The sequence below is a fragment of the Malassezia vespertilionis genome, chromosome 3 (genome assembly GCF_029542925.1).
Source record: "Malassezia vespertilionis chromosome 3, complete sequence".
In the NCBI taxonomy this organism is placed as follows: domain Eukaryota; kingdom Fungi; phylum Basidiomycota; class Malasseziomycetes; order Malasseziales; family Malasseziaceae; genus Malassezia; species Malassezia vespertilionis.
The window spans coordinates 898,519-915,356 of NC_079249.1; the positions used below are offsets into that span (position 1 = coordinate 898,519).

Here is a 16,838-nt window from a genome sequence, read left to right on the forward strand (position 1 = left end):
ATGCGCCGCAGGGAATCACGATCCCAATTTGCACGCAAGATTCCCTCGTATAATTGTTTGGGACAGTGAGGCATATAGATCAACGTGGGCACTTGCAAGTGGTATTGTCCACACTTTGGTCAGCGCCAATCCAACGTACCTTATTCTCGAGCGGCAAGACTATATCTAAGCTGCCTACCCGCGCCACATCTTGCTCATCAAATAAAGGATCATACATAGATACAGCACAGTACATAGGAGGACATCGCTAGCGTAAGAAGCAGATGCAACGTACTTGGATGCGATCGCGTATTGCCAAAAGAAGTGCAAGCTGGTCTTGCGCAGCACTGCTATCCAGTAAGCCAATGCCAAGGCATAAAATAGAGTTTGTTCCGCCGTGACGCTCGGAAATCGCGTCTACTAGCGCTGACGTGAGATGTACGCTTCGTACGTACCGTACAGTCGATCTCGGCTGGACTCGTCTCGAAGAAGCTTGGCAGATTTCGCGTCAACCTTCTCCGTAAAACTCGACAATCGCTGCTCCCTATCTTTCCCTTCACATTCTTCCCATGGCATCTCTTTTCTGACCATGGTGATGCCACGCTTGGGCCGTCTCGACGGTTTGTCAGTTCGAAACATGAGCGTATAGGAAAGCGCGCCTCCACATTCACCGCGGTGTCGTGGGCGCAAATTCGCAGATGTGCTTTTCGCAGCATGCAACAACACCTATGATGACAATTTTGCAGAGGCTGCCAGGTGGCCCTAAGGTATGTTGCAAAGAAACAATTTAATGTTAGACACTTGTTGCATTTGTTGCTATACTATTTGCGTACACAACGCAGACAGAGTCCATGCAACGTGTCCAAAACGTGCTTGGGTACTCCAAGCCACTCTTTTTGTTATATGTGACGCACAGCAGCTTCATCTTTCTTCTTCCGATCCAGCTACTTGTGCTCTGTGCATGGAATAAGAAAAGACCATCTTATTATTTTGCCCTTTTACAAAGGGACCTTGCTCAGCAGGCGGAACACGTATGGAAACGTATACTCTATCGCACGTCGCCGTTATCTAGCTTGGCATTGGCTAGTACATTCGCCCTCATTCTTCTCATATTGACCACAGGGATTACCATTCCCGCAATAAGCTGGTTCATCGCTGTCCCATTAACCAGTATGGCCAACATTACAGCGATTTACAACACATTCAGCATCTGGGCGCTCGTATTCTCAATCCTCTTCCTGGGCAGTCCATGGGACTTGCGCCAGGCAATTGCGGTACTCTTAGGTGTTTTCGGTGTCGTTCTTGTTGCATTTGGCAGCATGCGAAAAGGCCAGGACACGGTTGGGGCACAGGACGCGGTCATTTCCTATGCGTTGTTGGGAAATGCACTGGCGCTGCTCGGCGCTTTATCTATGGCTGCATACGAGATTATGTACAAGATCATTGGCTCCACATCTGAGGATGAGCACAAAGGGTTTCAGCCTGTCGCATCTTCAGCAGAGCATGCCGATGCGGGCGATACTCAAGGAAATGAAACGGAGGCACAGCCGGCGTTGCCGTTTGGGATGCATCCCATCGCCATGACCACCGGTATCGGTTTTGTGACGCTAACCGTGTTCTGGATCCCATTAATTATTGCACATATTACGGGAGCCGAAGTCATCGTCGCGCCGCCGAACTGGGAGACGGCCTGGTGGATTCTTCTTGGCATTGTATGCGGTGTTATATTCAATGGATGCTTTACGATTCTTTTGGGATTGTGGGGCCCCGTCTTGGCGTCAATGTCTTGTCTTATGACAACGGTACTGGTGCAGCTGACTGACCTGGCGCTTGGCGTCCCTTCTACCTGGATCAATCTGGGTGGGTGTGCCATCATCACGGTCAGCTTTGTACTCCTGCTTCCTTGGGGACAACAAGGCGAATGAACGCACTGGAATTGTTTACTATACAGTGATTGCAAATTCAAACTATGTATCATAATCAGTATTGTGCAGCACACAAACACCTTCGACATGGTGTGTCTGTGGAAAGAAGTCGAAGCCGCGAATGCTGTCGATTGTGAATGAAGCACATGCCCGAAGCAATGAGCCCACATCGCGCGCTTGCGTGTGAACATTGCAAGACACATACACAATGTTCCGGGGCTTGAGCGCCACGAGCTGATCGATAAAAGCTTGATCACAACCTCTGCGTGGAGGGTCAATAACGACGGTTGTCTGAGATGGAGGGTAGGCAATGCTCCCAAAAATGTTTTCCGCATTACCGGCCAAAAAAGTGGCATTCTCGATTTGGTTCAGCGTGGCATTGTGTTTCGCGCATTCGATAGAGCTGGCACTGATTTCCACGCCTGCGACTTGGTGAAACATACCCGCCAGCGTCAATGCAAACAGGCCAGAGCCACAGTAGGTATCGACGAGATACTGGGGCTTAGTTTGGTTACTCTGTAAAAATGACTGTTGTTTGACATAGTCGACCACCAGGGGAATAATAGAACGATTATTTTGGAAAAAAGCGCCCGCGGGCGTCGCAAATTTGATGTCCCCTACCAGTTCGTAAACAGTAGCCTTGTGGTCCGTCACCACCACAGATTTGCATTCTTGCAGTGTTTCCGGCTCCAAGTCTTTAAGCGAGTCGCGCAATAACAATGTAGCCCCGTTCTTGTAGTCTGTAATCCTCTCGCGAACGTCGGCTTGCTTGGCGGGAAGTGCTGCGTTGATGGTCGGAGTGCCAATCGGGCACTCTTCAATATCCATCACCCGCCCACTCGTCGCCCCATCAAATCCAATGGGGATGTCAAGCGTTTTCGCGTCAACATGCTCATTCTTTTTGCGGTGCCGCAAGGAATAGGGCAGATTAAAATGGGGTGTCAACTTTGTGCGATACTGCATTGTGGCTGGAGAAGCGACTGTAGGCAGTACGGGTGGCATGAGCTTTGCATCAAGGCCCGAGTAATGCGCAAACGCATTTCTCACGACACTTTGCTTCAGCTTCAGCTGCTGTTCATACGGAACCATTTGATATTGGCATCCACCGCATTTGCCAAAATATTGGCATTGCACCAAATCATCGCGCCGCATAGAAGATTCCGTAGACACAATTTCGACCAGTCTGGACTTGAAATAGAGCCTTTCCACACCGTATGGATAAACTCGCACGACCTCACCCGGAAGTGTAAAGGGAATAGCAAGGATTCTATCGCCCTGTGCGGTGCGTGCTATGCCATCGCCATGCGCGCTCAACCGTTCAATTGTAACTTGAACCACTTCGTTGAAGGGCGCCACCTTGTCAAACTCTTCGCCGCGGCTAACGATGCCATTTACCTGTTCTTTGCCAAGCATTTCTAAAATGTCAAATAAGATGGGTGGATTGCCATTCTTGCTCACTTGTTTTGCATAGGCTTTCTTTAGGTGATGTATGTGTTTCCGATGGCGCTTTGCTACCTGCCGCTGCTCTTTTTCGTGCTGCAAGCCATTAGTATGTTGCTCTTCCGCCCGTGTCTTTTTCCCAATAGCTGCAGCAGAAGGACTCGGAGGTGAATGCAGCGTAAGTGTGCTCATCTGTGGACGCAGTAAGACCAAACTACACCGCACAGGTGCCCAGTGCATGCACTATGCAAAGAAATGGAACGCAGCTTGCACTTTTTTCCGCGCGCATTACAAATCATTGTCCCAAAAAACACCGCGCAAAAAGGAAAGGTCTTGCGCGTGGTGTTGGGATATCGCTGATCATTCATGACAGCGCCGGGAGACGACGTAATTGGACAAGTCCTGGTTGTTAGCGGTGGCAGCGGCTACAATGAACTTGTTGGAGCTACCCCGAATGCTATTTTTGTGCTACCCGTATCGGACGATGGCGGTTCGTCCTCTGAAATTGTGCGTGTCATGGGTGGCCCTTCCCTAGGCGACCTACGCTCGCGCTTAATACGCTTGGCTGCGATAGCAGCGTCGTTTCCCGATCCAGCTTCACGTTTAAGCTTACCGAATAGCAGAGAGGCCCTCCATGCTCTCCTCGCATACCGTCTGCCGATAGAAGGACCTATACGTGATATCAAACAAGACTGGCTGGACATCATTGAAGGACGGCATCGCTTGTGGCACGGGATCGATCCAGAGAAGCGCGAATGTATACGTGGTTTTCTTGTGCAGTTTGAAAGTGATGTGTTGCACAGGGCACATCGCAACTTCAATTTCCGAGGGGGGAGTATTGGCAATTTTTTCCTTGCAGCCATGCAGCGTTTCTTCCGCTCGATTCAATCGGCTATCTTCTTGTTTTCGGCATTGACCGGGATTCCTCCTGGGCTTCCCGAGTGCCATGTTTTACCTGCCATTAATACCAACAAAATGACAACCATCGCAGCATCGTTGGAGAATGGTGACGTATTAGTTGGCCAATGCGAGATATCCCATCCTTCGGTAGACTCTATCGCAAATGCGCATTGGAGCGCTTCATCAACGCGAAGAGCTTCTCCTGAACCTGTGGATACGAAGATACATACTTTGAATACTTCCCGACAAGAGCTTTACCTACAGGAACGGACGCCAACTCTTTCCAACCCCTTGGGCGGTTTCGATCCAGTAGGCGAAGTACCTACGTTGGGAGCACAGTCAGACTCAGATGAGAGCGATCAAGATGAGGCACAGAGCACATATGAGTCTGCCGTACTACCACCACACGGAGAGCCTACGCTTGGAAAAATTGCATTCTCCAAGTTTGACTCGACCGTAGGCTTGCCGAGTCCTATCCAACGAATTTTCTACGTGAATGCATTCCGAAACGAAGTTTGCCCTGTGGCAAACCCCGCCTACATCTTAGGTTTGAATCGAAGCAAGATGCTCGTTTATTCTTGTGGCTCGCTATGGACCAGTATTATCCCTTGCCTCGCGTTGCGTGGCATTGCGACAGCCATCGCCAAGTCGCCAACACTCGAGCACAAAGTACTGCTTCTCAATGCCTCGCATGATCGTGAGACACAAGGAATGGATGCACTTGACTTCGTGCATGCAATTTGCAATTCTTTAAATAATGTCGACACTGAACAGAAAGCCACCGATGGGTACTACCCTATCCACTCTTTATTGACACATATTGTATATTTGCGCCAGGGAACAATTCCAATTCCCAAAGACAAGCTTGAACAGGTCGGTATACGCTGTATCGCGGTCGACACGGAGTCACAGGAAGATCCGAAACTAGGAGAGAGGAGTGCGTTGCAAGGAATGTGCGAACTGACGTTTAGCATTGCGGTGGGCATTAGAAAAAATCACTTTAGAGTAGCTTTATTCATGTCCAAATTGATGTTTAGGGAGCGGTGGTACTAACGCTGCCACCAAAATTTGCAGGAAAAATGCAGTTTTAGGAAGCGGCTTTTTAAAGCGCAAATGTGGCAATGGAGTACATTGTCATCAGAGAGGCGAATACAGCAAAAACAGTAGTTGATATTCACTGTGTTCCAAAACGGGCCCAACCCACTTTAACGACTCGCCCTCCGATCACAAGTGGGTGTTCCGCGTAATGCGCAATTGCATAGGCTGCATTTTCATGGGAGTCTAGGGTAATAAATGCAAATCGACGATCCCCATGGATTTGAGCGTGGTATACGGTTCCGAAATGCTGAAAAAAAGGGACGATATCTATCCAGTGCGTTTCTTGGGGCAAATTTCCAACATATATGGACACAATGTCCCCCGTCACGCCTTCGTTGCTTGGAACATTGGGTGGGGGAAAAGTGGAAATGGTATTTTGCGAAAAGTCTGGATCTGTTGTGATATTTGGCCGCGGCTCCATACGGCGTGTAGCCCAATGCACACGTATAGCTCGGCTTCCCAGCCATTGACCTGACATGGACAAAATGCTTAATGCAGCATCCGCTTCTAATTCGAACCGCACGAACCCATAGCCTCTAGAACGGTGCGACTCGAGATCCCAGATAACACGCGCATCGTACATACTTCGAAATACAAAAAATGCTTTTGCAAGGACGGCGTCGTTTATCTCAGGGGCAAGATCTCCAACAAAAACCACATAAAGCCACTGCCTTGCTGCTTCGCTGGGGCTATTCTCGACGTGGGGATACACCGCCTCGCCTTGTGTCAAAATCCCTGAAGTCGGGCCGGTGATTAACGCTTTCGATGGATAAGAAAAGTGCTGTAACTTTGCTGCGATATTTGTAGACCCCATATTTTCCGGCGCTACGGGTTCTCCAGCCTGCGCGCCTTGTGCTGCCCAGTTAAGCCGAAGCTTTTGGCCATATAGGTGGTAGTCCTGAAAAAGGCGCAGAGCTTGCTGTGCGCTTGCCAGATGCACATACTCGACAAATCCATAATTGACTCGCGCGCTGCCATGTAAAGACCCTCCCTTGACAATTTTTGTTGTGCGCACTTGACCAGCCTGGCTGAAAAGCTCAGTCAAAAACCGCTCATTAATGAGTGTAGGAAGATTGCCAACGTAAAGGTAGGGCCTTCTACGTGCCTCTCGAGCATACTGTGTATGTTGCATATGCTGCTCATGCCCGGATAGATCCCATATTTCTAAAGGGTTTCCGGACATGCGATGGTCGCTCGTTACAATATGGCTTCTTGGCTTCCGTCACAGTTGACCCTGTCAAGTGATCAACCTCGCATAAGTGTTTTATATTGGTCCAATTGAACGGTGAAGTGCGCAAATGTAATTTTCCTGGTTTATCTGAAAGACGCGATTGGCTTCTGCGCGCTACATAAATAGTGGGGCCATTCACACACCGTTTGGAACATTGCATTGATTCCTGATTTGTTGGTATGCAAGTACAGGCTACTCTGGCACTGGCTCACCGATTTCGTGCAATCGCACATGCAGTTGGGTACGATTTAGCTGAGGAAAATGAATGCGCACAACAAATTCCCTTGTATTTGCGCATAGCCGCAGTGCGTGAAGCGTTGGACACTTCAATTTTAGAACATCCGTCGGTTCGCAAGGTATCTTCGGAAGGTGCGTCTATGCACAAAGCAACTTACGCAGTAGCTTCGCGATGGAAGAGCAACACTACGCCTGAGGGTGTCGAAGAGAACATGGGTCGGCATGCTGTGGATTTGCATACATTGCTCACGCTGGTTTTGGAAAGTGCGCCATCGACTCGCAAATTCATGCAAGAAATGGAAACTTGCATGGAAATTGAACAGCGCGACATGATAAACACTGGTGATTTGGAAGGTACGTGGGCCGAAAGCGGGATATTAATAATAGCGTACACATCGCTTAGTCCGCGCATAAACGCGCAGCTGGACGAGCAAAAAGCACGGACTGCGCGCACACAAGCACTGCAAAAAGACACTTTTGCATTTCTCCAGCAGTATAATGATTATGTATGCATACGACCCGTGCCGTACTCACGATACAGGTCGATCAGCTATCAAAAGTGTTTCTCGCGCTCGATGCATCAATTACGCGCTTAGAAAAGGCAGTCACACAGGCGGAGGCGCGGCGACGTGCATTGTAAATAATGATGTTGTATTCCAATTATGTCTCTTTTGAAGCACCGTGTGCATGGCGGACTGCGATTTCCGTGTCCTCCGCCGGCGGCTCGGCTGTTTGACTAAGTGATGCCTCTTCGTGTGGTTCGGCATGAATGGCTTGGAGCTGTTTAAGTGCGGTTGCAAAAAAGGGCCGCAGCTGGGCAATTTCCAGCGACGAAATGTTGGTCATCTGCAGTGAGTCTTGTCGATGTAAACGCACCTCTAAATGAATGGGGTTCACTAGTGTCATGCCTGTCAGCACTTTACTCTGTCTCGCATCCGCCAGGTCTTTGAGCAGCGATCGAACCCGGGCAGACTGTGGGATATCCTCCGCGGCGCTATAATAAGCACTGTGTGGCAGCGTACCTGTCGAGCAATAGTTTGGATATGGGTATATAGTGCAGTGGCAGTGGCGCAAATGGCAGCGACGACACTTCCTGGCGCAGGTATTCCGAGAGTGTGTCTGGTATAAGTTTGGCGGTGTGCACGTACCAACAGAAAGCCAGTCTGGAGGAATAATAACACACTTGCGTTTCTTGCGCAGCGAAAGCGCGAGCCACAGCGGAATGTGTGCGTGTGCGGGCGGTCGAAACGGACCATACGTCCCACTGAGCAGTCGAAATCGGTCGATTGAAATAAGAGGAAGTATAGAAATATGCGTCTCGCAGCTTGCTAGATATTCCATTTCCGTTGGCAAGATGCCATGATGCGCAGCCGCAGGCAGTGCCATCGCGGGAGAAACGACGCGCACAACCGCGTGCGCAACGGCGTTGGATCGGGGAATCGGGCGGGCGTGGGGACTTGGCCTGAGCCACCATGATGTTGCTCCAGGATAATGCGAATGCGACGGGCATGGTGCGACAGCTATGGTCCAGAATTAAGGGCCTGTCGCGTTGGCAGAAACTGGGCTTAGCAACAGTTGTTTTACTACATGTCGTGGCAGCCAGCGTCTTTTTCTACATTGGTGGAGACGCTATTTTGCACAGTGCGTATAGGATACAGTGCTTATGGCAGCCATTGCTCGCATCGCAGTATGGCTTTCAACATCACCGTTTGGAATCCCCATTTTATTTTTGGGTATGACAGTGACTGCGATACCTCCGATTTCTGGTTTTGGTACAATGGTGACGATTGCGGGAATGGCATTTGCTAGCGCCGTCTCGAGCGAGAAGAACATGCGTGTGACGTGGTGGTACAGTGTTGGGCGGTTTTTCTACGGCTGGATTATTGCATCCGTCGGGCTGGTGATCAGCTCGTACATAAGCTTTGTGTTTCTACAGTATATCCTTGCGCGCATGCATGGCCATTGGCGTGTGCTGGACACGATCAAAGGAGACCGGCGTTTCCGTGCTTTGCAGGAAGCAGTGCACGAGCGTGGGCTGTGGATGGCTGTTTTATCGAGGTGTGTGTGCGCAATGGAGACTAATGTACAGGTTTTGCCCCATGCCGTATTGTTGTACGTACACTGTATTTGCACTGACCACAGATACAAATTTGCTACTTGCTGTAGGTGTGCACAGTGCAGCTAACTTCAGTCGCTGGATGCACTGCCCGTGTCAGTCTATATCCTCTCCTCTGTTCTAGCATCCCCGCGCCTCATGCTACACGTGTTTATGGGCGCCAAAATGTTTGAGCTTATGGACAGGGACGTGCGCGCACACCAAGATATGGGCACGCGGATCATGAACGGGGTTTACGTCTTCATTGGATTTCTGCTTGGAATAGGCAGCAGCTGGCTGATTTGGCGCGAGACGAGTCGCATACTGCATCTGGATTCAGAGGCAGAATGGGCGCCTGTGGACGTCGAGGAAGACACATTCATCCTCAACGATAACGACACAGATGAAATGTAATATTAGTGTTTACGACGGTGAAAAAGAGCGCCAGATCTGATGGAGACGCATGGCAATGCCTTCTGCCGAATCGGGAGCAGGTCTAACATCGAGGTAGAACGCCACGGCATTTTTTGGATCTTGTGCGCGCATCATGGTATTTTTGGTATCAATCTCGGCATTTGCCGAAGGGCGGCCCGCATAAAAGTCGATAATGTAGCGCATCATGCGCGGCGCATCCGAGTCGGGATTCGGGCGAGCGATAACCCAATCGTGCCTATCAAAGGGGGGTTGGTACCCAGCAAGGCTGCGGAACCAGGCACGCCAAGTCAAGTCCTTGGGCCGACCTACAAAGTTGACCAAGTGCGGCGCTGTTGACCCTTGCGCCTTCCAGCTACGCTCCCATTCTAAAATGCGCCGCCATGCTTCTTCATTGACCGCATTATGTATTGGCACAACAACATTCATATCTTCCGCGCGCACATCGTGATTCTTGCGAGTAACTGCGGTGTAAAATTGAGACGGCGAAGGGTATACCCAATTCCGTTCCTGCTCGTCGACGGCAGTTTCGCTGCCACTATGCACCGACGGCATCTCGGAATTTGTCGTCTCCAGATCCATATAGTAACGAGGAATAGATGAAACTTCGCGCTCTTGAGAGAGGTTTTTATCCCTAGTAGTCTCGTCGGGTGTGGTTGATTGTTTTTTAGCTTGCTCGAGAAACGCGACTTGAGTTTCATGGTTTATGGGGCATTGCCCAGTTTCACCATCCTGTGGTTGTACATTGGCATATTTCTCGTAAACACCCCTTGTCTCGTGCTCAACTGGACATTTACTCGCGCCAGGGTTTGTGGGCGTAGAAAAGTGCGAAAATGGCCACCACACCATTGCTGCAGCACAAACGGAGGGCGCAGGCGGAACGGAATCAAAATTCATTAGTCAGCGTTTGCCTGTGCACAAAAAATTCCATGCACTCGGTTTCGAGCAACTAAGAAATAGCGTGTCCTTGTGCGCATAAGGCTAGGCGGTGGTAATGAGCGCCGTATATTCGCGCGAGAGCGCGAACCTATGCCAGAATATTATTAGAGAACACTTTGGACCAGTAGTTGAGGTATGACTGTCGTGCACACTAACGACAGCGGGTCGCTACAATCCTTCTACAGCGGGGCCGTCTGACTGTCCGCGAGCTGGCACGCCACGTTAACGCGCCGTCGTCAGGGCGTAGTATGCGTGGGGATACTTGTCATGTAAGCGCCGGTCAAAGCGGAAGCTCGGTTCCCGGCCGTGGTAATGCACGCGGGAAAGAACAGCTCCCACTGCGTCTTACCCAGCAGTCTCTCATTATCCTAATCCAGCATCATTGTGTCTCGCATTCCAGTCCGTCTAACAATGAGACAGACGAAGATTTTTTCGAGATAAATATCGACGAAATTCTTGCGCGACTCCGCTTTGGAATGTATATTGACATTGCGCGGCGATGGGGCGGCGACGAAGCGGCGGCTGTCGTTCGACTGCTACTATACCATGGCCAGATACGCGTAGGAGCTATTATGGATGCGCTGCTTGGGCGCCCCACAAACGAACCACTCAACCTTCCCAGTGATCTCATTTTGCAACCACTACAGAAGCCGAAGCAGGCCGAAGTGCATTTGCGAAAATTGTTGGTTCGTATGCTAGGAGAGCTACTTGTAAACCCGTCTACCCCAACACAGCATATTTCTCGACTGGACCGACAATTGACGCACGAAACCACGCTCCGCAAGTCTTACAAGGGAATCCCCACCGCCAAGTCCCTCAAGGAAATCAAGCAGCGCGCCGCTGCAATGATTGATGAAGAGGACCAACGTGATTCGAAATCTGGCACTAACGGAAGCCTTTGTGTGGGTCTGAAGCGCAAAGCGCAGGCAAACTCGGCGCGCGACAAGCGCAATCGGCGCGCGGCTGACAACGACGTGGCAGCGAACAAAGCCGTGCCGAATGGAGACGCTACGGCAGGCGTCGCCATAGATGGAGTCGTTTGGCTTCGGGTGAACTACGATTGGTTTAATGTGCAAATGCGAAACGAAGTGCTTGTACGGACCGTTGCGCAAAAATACAATCATGTGGCAGGCGAAGTGTTTCGCAGCATGCTTCAATGCGACCGTGCGGCACCAACCCGTTGCGAAACGGACGAGCGTTCTTTACCCATCTCTCTTACATCATTGGCACTTGCCATACCGCAGGATGTACGGATCCAGCGCGGCTTGGACAAGCGCTCCATCGTGGGAGAGGAGTCGGCCCAAAGTGAGCACACACCTACCAAAGCCGAACTTTTGGCCGAATACGTTGCGATCCTGACAAGCCACGACAATATTTCGTCCTCCGTGTGCATGAATCGCTTCCTGGCACCGCATGGATCTATTACTACCACGAGCGCAGGTGGGAGCACCAATGTTCCAACCTCGTTCACAATCGAGTACATCAACATTCTCCGCTTCCTTCAGTACCAGATGATACGCGACGTCGTTGTACAGCGATTTGGTAATATTGCTGGACGTATCTTTACGATTTTGGTCGAGAAAGGCAAGCTCGAAGAGAAACATGTACGTGCTTACGCCGCGCCTACTTACGCCAGATTTCAAAACTGGGGCTTATTTCGATGGGCGAGACACGCGATATCTGTGGCCGTCTCTTTGCCGCCTCACTTCTCAGCTTACAAGAGGTCCCAAAAAGCAATGAACGCAATCCACAACGGACTTTTTTCCTTTGGTTTGTCGACCTACCGAAATGCAGTGCATGGCTACTGGACCACTACTACCAAACGCTTTTGCAGGTAAGCCGCAGGCGCGTATATGAGCAGCGTCTTAAATCTGCATTAATCCGCAAGGCTGAGCGTTCCGATGTGAAGGAAGATGCCGATGGGCTTCTCGCGGAATGGGAGCGCAACAGCCTCGCAGCGTTGCGCAAGGTCCAAGAGGCACTCACCGTTGTGGAGTCACGTGTCATTCTCTGTGCATTTGTGCAGCGTCACTTTGCTGCGCAGGCAACTTCCACATGGTAGACTGTACTTGGACCTGGCTGACTCCACCGCAACCTATTGTTCGGCGTCATGTAGAATAGAAAACTTGCAATTCAAATCAACACCCAAAACCACCATCGCTCGTAATGGATCGACAGGCTGAACTGGATTTAGCATTGATCAACAGCGAGGCACTGTTCTGTCTCCGACGTGAGCAACTGCTTAACTTGTGCAAGCGTCGAGGCATCAAGGCCAAAGGCAAGGTACGTGGACGTGCACGGCAAAACTAACACAATGTAGACGGAGCAGCTGATAGACGCACTCCGCCAAAGCATATCGACTGCGCATCAACAGGACCAGTCGCCTAGCGCGGAAAGCACGAGCCCAACGCTTACGCAACGCTCTGTTAAGCGCGAGGAAACGACGCCGGAGCTGGCACAGGAATCATTATCGGTGCTGAGCCCCGTGCCGGGATTGTACCAAGCTCGTGCGCCCAAATGTCAGCTAGACACTGGCTCTGAAAAGGAGCTCTTTATGCACGCCTTGAGCCCAAATGAAGAGCCAGCCGATGTAAGCACACGCAGTATTCAGATGGCCGAAGCAGGCGGAGAAAAAAGGATCCATGCACCGGCGCACGGTACGACTCAGCAGCACGAACCAAGCACTACGCAAAGCGCTGCAATAGAAGAATTGTCGGCCGGTGCGCATTCGCCTCGCACCAAGCCCCATGCAACCAAACCGACCGAGGCGGTCACTGCAGAGCTCAACGACAAGCGGCACCGCGTCGTGATGCTATGCCAGGGAAGCGAGACGAAAAGCGTGGATTCCAAGGATGCGACGTTGGACCGCGTATTCCGGCCTATTCCTTTGCGCGACGACGCAATGGAAGCATACTATTATAACGTATGCCACGCGCAACAATCAAAGCCATTGACGCACGGAGATATGCGCCGCATTTATGCCGACCTGCTCACCGAGCGGGAGAAGGCCAATGCGCATAAACTGCCGAAACGTGTTGGGAGAATGATGCGCAAAATGCGCTCTTTGTTCGACGCAAGCTCCGATGTCCAGTCGGGCGAGCCAGCGCCGGTGAAAGCAGAGGCGGTTTTGGATACGGCGAGGAGTGCGGAGCCTGGATTTTACAATGTTGCCGACAAATCTATGATGCGCATCGCCATGTGTGCAACCGAGCTGGAAGATGCGCGAGCATTGCCTGTGCCTGCTATGAATCTCGCCAGTGACTATTCACGGCACGAAGAGGTGCAGGCAAGCCAAAGGGGTCTGCCGAAGCGGTCGCTGCAGTCACTGACGCCTTCTTCCAGTGCGAATGCCAATGGCGTTCTCTCCGCAACGCCGCGCTTTGCAAGGCACGACAAGCCTGGGCAGGAGAATCGAAGGACAGCGGATGCTCTGGGACAAGAAGCAGAGAATTACTCGCCTTTGCCATTGTCAACCAAGAGCCCAGCAAAGTCGCTGCGCTCAGCACGTCACTCTTTCGCACAAGGCGGATGTTCACAGCAGGCCACGCCATCTCCAAAGCGCCGAAGCCATCCATATGGCGCGCTCACGGCGCGAAACAGATTGCGCCCGACCTCGCCAGGTCGCGCATTGCGATAAATGTCGCATGTAGTTTTCAGATTTATTGCTAGCGTTGACAAATTGTTAAATACGGGTATTTACGTGAAACATACGCCGCGCACGTTGGCGGAGAGAGACGATATAAAGTTAGGTCGCTTTTTCGACGCTAACGGCAGACTGGACAGAATCTGCCTCCGCGTTGTTGTCGTGCTGTGTAGGAGCAGGGGATGGCGTGTGGCCAAAGGGTACAGTACCGCCCGGGCTACTCATAGGATCGACAAACTGGTTCAAGAACGTGTCCAGATCAAACTCAGACGGCACGGGCGAGCCCTGCGTAGCTGGACCAGAGGTCATGAAGTTCAAAGGATTTGCATCCACGGCCGTCCCTGATCCGTCCATGCCCGCCATTGGCTGAGTGGTAAGAATATTCGGCATTTCACTGTCCTCTGCATGGTCGTTGTCAAAACGTAGCTTGCTGACAAGCGCATTGATCGTGGTTTGGAGCTTGGCTGTTTGGTCCATATTGGCCTGTACGTCGGCGTTCACCTGCTGAACGCCGCGGGCAAAACGCTCCTCGGGCAGTGTGTTCGCATTAGGAATCGCGTTGCCAACTTGGTTTGGCGGCATGTTTGCATTATTGGGACCGTACGCCCACAAGGCGCCCATATCCGGCATGTCTTGCGTGGAATTGGTGTTACTGTCAGAAGCTTCTGGATAGGTAGTTTGAAGCGCCGAAAGCAGCTGTGGATCGAGACGGGTAGCGTTGTTAAATCCAGAGTTGTTGACATTGTTCGCCCATGCATTGGCTCTATCGCCCGCAGTGATAGCATTCAGCAGTGCTTGGCTCGACTCGGGGGAGATAGAATTGGGCAGAGTAGTGCTGTTGGGTTGCGCCGTCTTCGGCGACGAAACACGCGATTTTGGCGAGGATTTTTCCGTGATGCCCGTCCATGAATTTTGTGAGCTTGTGCCTTCATCAGCTTCTGTATATGCTTTGATGTTGTCCAGTGTTTCGTCTTTGCTTGTATCCACCTGCATCGCATTCGTGCTTTCTCCGTTGCCATGCAACGCATGGTTGGCATCCTGGATCAACAGTCGAGCTCTTTTCTGCGGTCGCGTAGGCGTATTCCGCTTGATATTGTTCATTTGTGGGTCTGCGTTTGCAAATGAATGAAAGTTATTGGGCATACCTCTCTCTAAGCCTCCCGGTATGCCTAATACTGCCCCATCTGCATGTAGCATGTCACCTACGTTAGAAGACCCAAAGACGCTTCCCATAAATTGTAGGATCCGGTTGATGGTATCCTGCTGCCGCAGGGTCTGCTGGCGGTTTTCCATCCCCTGCTGCCACAAAGCTTGGCTAGAATGTTGCAACTGGGAAATCTCATCAATGATTGTCCGCTGGTTATTCCGAACGCTTTGAAGCGCATTCATCACATTCGCAAGCTGCACCGGACTAATGGTGTTCCTCGACACATCGGATCCGTCTGTGAGTAGTTTGCCCATGTCGCCATGTGTCAGCGCATTACTCTGGAAGTGATTTAAAATCCCTTTTTCATCCGCGCTCTGGTCTTTTTCCTTGCCACTGCGCTTGCGCTGCACCTTGGATAGGAGCTCCGGTTGGTCACGATGGAAACACGGGTTGGAAAACTCCCAAAGCTCATGGTGTAAGGGCTGATCATGTTTCAATGCACCCTGCTGCAAGTGAGGTACTTTGTGAAACCCATACATGTTCAATTGACGCACAAAGGACGAAAAGTTGTTATGCTTAAAGAAACGCGGCAGGACTTCGTTGCCAAACCGTACATGGTTTGGCACAAGAAATGTATCTCCATTGGGAGACCAGCGAATAAGCTCGTCTGTGTTCGGATCATCTACCATGCTGCGCAGCTTGTTCAAAAAAGCAGGATTACTCCGGTTCATGACCGTTGGGTGGGGGATGTCACCGCTCGTTTGACCGACGTGTGCGTCCGAAGGAGACAGTATATCCGGCCGGAAAGATTGACCAGGAATCGACATAGCATCTGATAGTGAAGTGGATCTAGAATGGGACCAATCCCTTATTCCCGACTTTACGTCGGCGTTGTGGTTGTCCCAACCTGACGGCTGCGCCATGGTTACAGCCGTGGCAAAGCAAATTAAGTCGATCGCTCCGTGTGGAGCAGGTCACGTGTATCAATCGGGAACCGGCGGGATGGGGTGCAGAGACTATATAAAGGGGGGGCCCCCACGCAGGCCCCTACAACGCGTAAAATCGGCGTGTGGCGAATTTTCGCCGGCCGGAGGCAGTAAATTTCATCAACCGTCGTGGACAGCTACTTCGAACCCATGTCGAACAATGGTGCAATTCAGCTTCCTCAAGCTCAGAGAGGGGGTTCGTCAGTAGATCTGCCTCAACAAAAGCCGCTGTCGCTGCCGGCGCAAAATGGCGCTACAGACGCAAAGTCGGAGGTGAAGCCAACGTCGTCCGTGCCCGCGCCGATCACCGAGCAGACGCTTGCAAACATGCATGGGATTGTTCCTACATTACAGTGAGTATTTGTGTTATCCGGCAGTAATTAATCCCGCTAGAAATATTGTCGCCACGGTGAACCTCGAGGCGCGACTGGATTTGAAAACGATTGCGCTACATGCACGCAATGCTGAGTATAACCCGAAGGTATGCATAGCATAGCTTTGTCCACTCACACGCTAGCGTTTCGCTGCGGTCATCATGCGCATCCGTGAGCCGAAGACGACCGCGCTAATTTTTGCGTCCGGTAAAATGGTGATTACCGGAGCAAAGAGCGAGGATGACAGTCGACTTGCGAGTCGTAAATACGCGCGTATTATCCAGAAACTGGGATTTGAGGCCAGGTTCAGCGAGTTCAAAATCCAAAATATCGTCGGCTCGTGCGACGTGCGATTCCCTATCCGACTCGAGGGCCTCGCCTATAGCCATGGTGTTTACTCGTCTTACGAACC

General features: G+C 51.2%; 7 protein-coding genes across 7 annotated transcripts; 4 read left to right on the plus strand and 3 right to left on the minus strand.

The window, feature by feature from the left end:
• Positions 1 to 1,151: 1,151 nt before the first annotated feature.
• On the plus strand, positions 1,152 to 1,904 carry MVES1_001939 (uncharacterized protein; the record flags this gene model as incomplete). Its single annotated transcript, XM_056206772.1, has 1 exon — positions 1,152 to 1,904. The coding sequence occupies one exon, from the start codon at positions 1,152 to 1,154 to the stop codon at positions 1,902 to 1,904; it is 753 nt and encodes a 250-aa protein (XP_056062747.1).
• A 42-nt stretch (positions 1,905 to 1,946) lies between these two features.
• On the minus strand, positions 1,947 to 3,536 carry MVES1_001940 (tRNA (uracil(54)-C(5))-methyltransferase; the record flags this gene model as incomplete). The annotated part of the gene is made up of 1 exon (XM_056206773.1): positions 1,947 to 3,536. One exon carries the CDS (start codon positions 3,534 to 3,536, stop codon positions 1,947 to 1,949), a length of 1,590 nt encoding a protein of 529 aa, XP_056062748.1.
• Positions 3,537 to 8,587: 5,051 nt separating this feature from the next.
• TVP38 (Tlg2-vesicle protein) lies at positions 8,588 to 9,319 on the plus strand (the record flags this gene model as incomplete). The annotated part of the gene is made up of 4 exons (XM_056206774.1): positions 8,588 to 8,868; positions 8,900 to 8,922; positions 8,953 to 8,972; positions 9,002 to 9,319. 4 exons carry the CDS (start codon positions 8,588 to 8,590, stop codon positions 9,317 to 9,319), a joined length of 642 nt encoding a protein of 213 aa, XP_056062749.1.
• Positions 9,320 to 9,328: 9 nt separating this feature from the next.
• CYT2 (holocytochrome-c synthase) lies at positions 9,329 to 9,919 on the minus strand (the record flags this gene model as incomplete). Its single annotated transcript, XM_056206775.1, has 1 exon — positions 9,329 to 9,919. One exon carries the CDS (start codon positions 9,917 to 9,919, stop codon positions 9,329 to 9,331), a length of 591 nt encoding a protein of 196 aa, XP_056062750.1.
• A 605-nt stretch (positions 9,920 to 10,524) lies between these two features.
• Positions 10,525 to 12,338, plus strand: RPC82 (RNA polymerase III subunit C82; the record flags this gene model as incomplete). The annotated part of the gene is made up of 2 exons (XM_056206776.1): positions 10,525 to 11,880; positions 11,913 to 12,338. 2 exons carry the CDS (start codon positions 10,525 to 10,527, stop codon positions 12,336 to 12,338), a joined length of 1,782 nt encoding a protein of 593 aa, XP_056062751.1.
• Positions 12,339 to 12,442: 104 nt separating this feature from the next.
• Positions 12,443 to 13,913, plus strand: MVES1_001944 (uncharacterized protein; the record flags this gene model as incomplete). The annotated part of the gene is made up of 2 exons (XM_056206777.1): positions 12,443 to 12,559; positions 12,597 to 13,913. The coding sequence occupies 2 exons, from the start codon at positions 12,443 to 12,445 to the stop codon at positions 13,911 to 13,913; spliced, it is 1,434 nt and encodes a 477-aa protein (XP_056062752.1).
• A 108-nt stretch (positions 13,914 to 14,021) lies between these two features.
• On the minus strand, positions 14,022 to 15,893 carry CTA8 (Heat shock transcription factor; the record flags this gene model as incomplete). The annotated part of the gene is made up of 1 exon (XM_056206778.1): positions 14,022 to 15,893. The coding sequence occupies one exon, from the start codon at positions 15,891 to 15,893 to the stop codon at positions 14,022 to 14,024; it is 1,872 nt and encodes a 623-aa protein (XP_056062753.1).
• Positions 15,894 to 16,838: the final 945 nt, after the last annotated feature.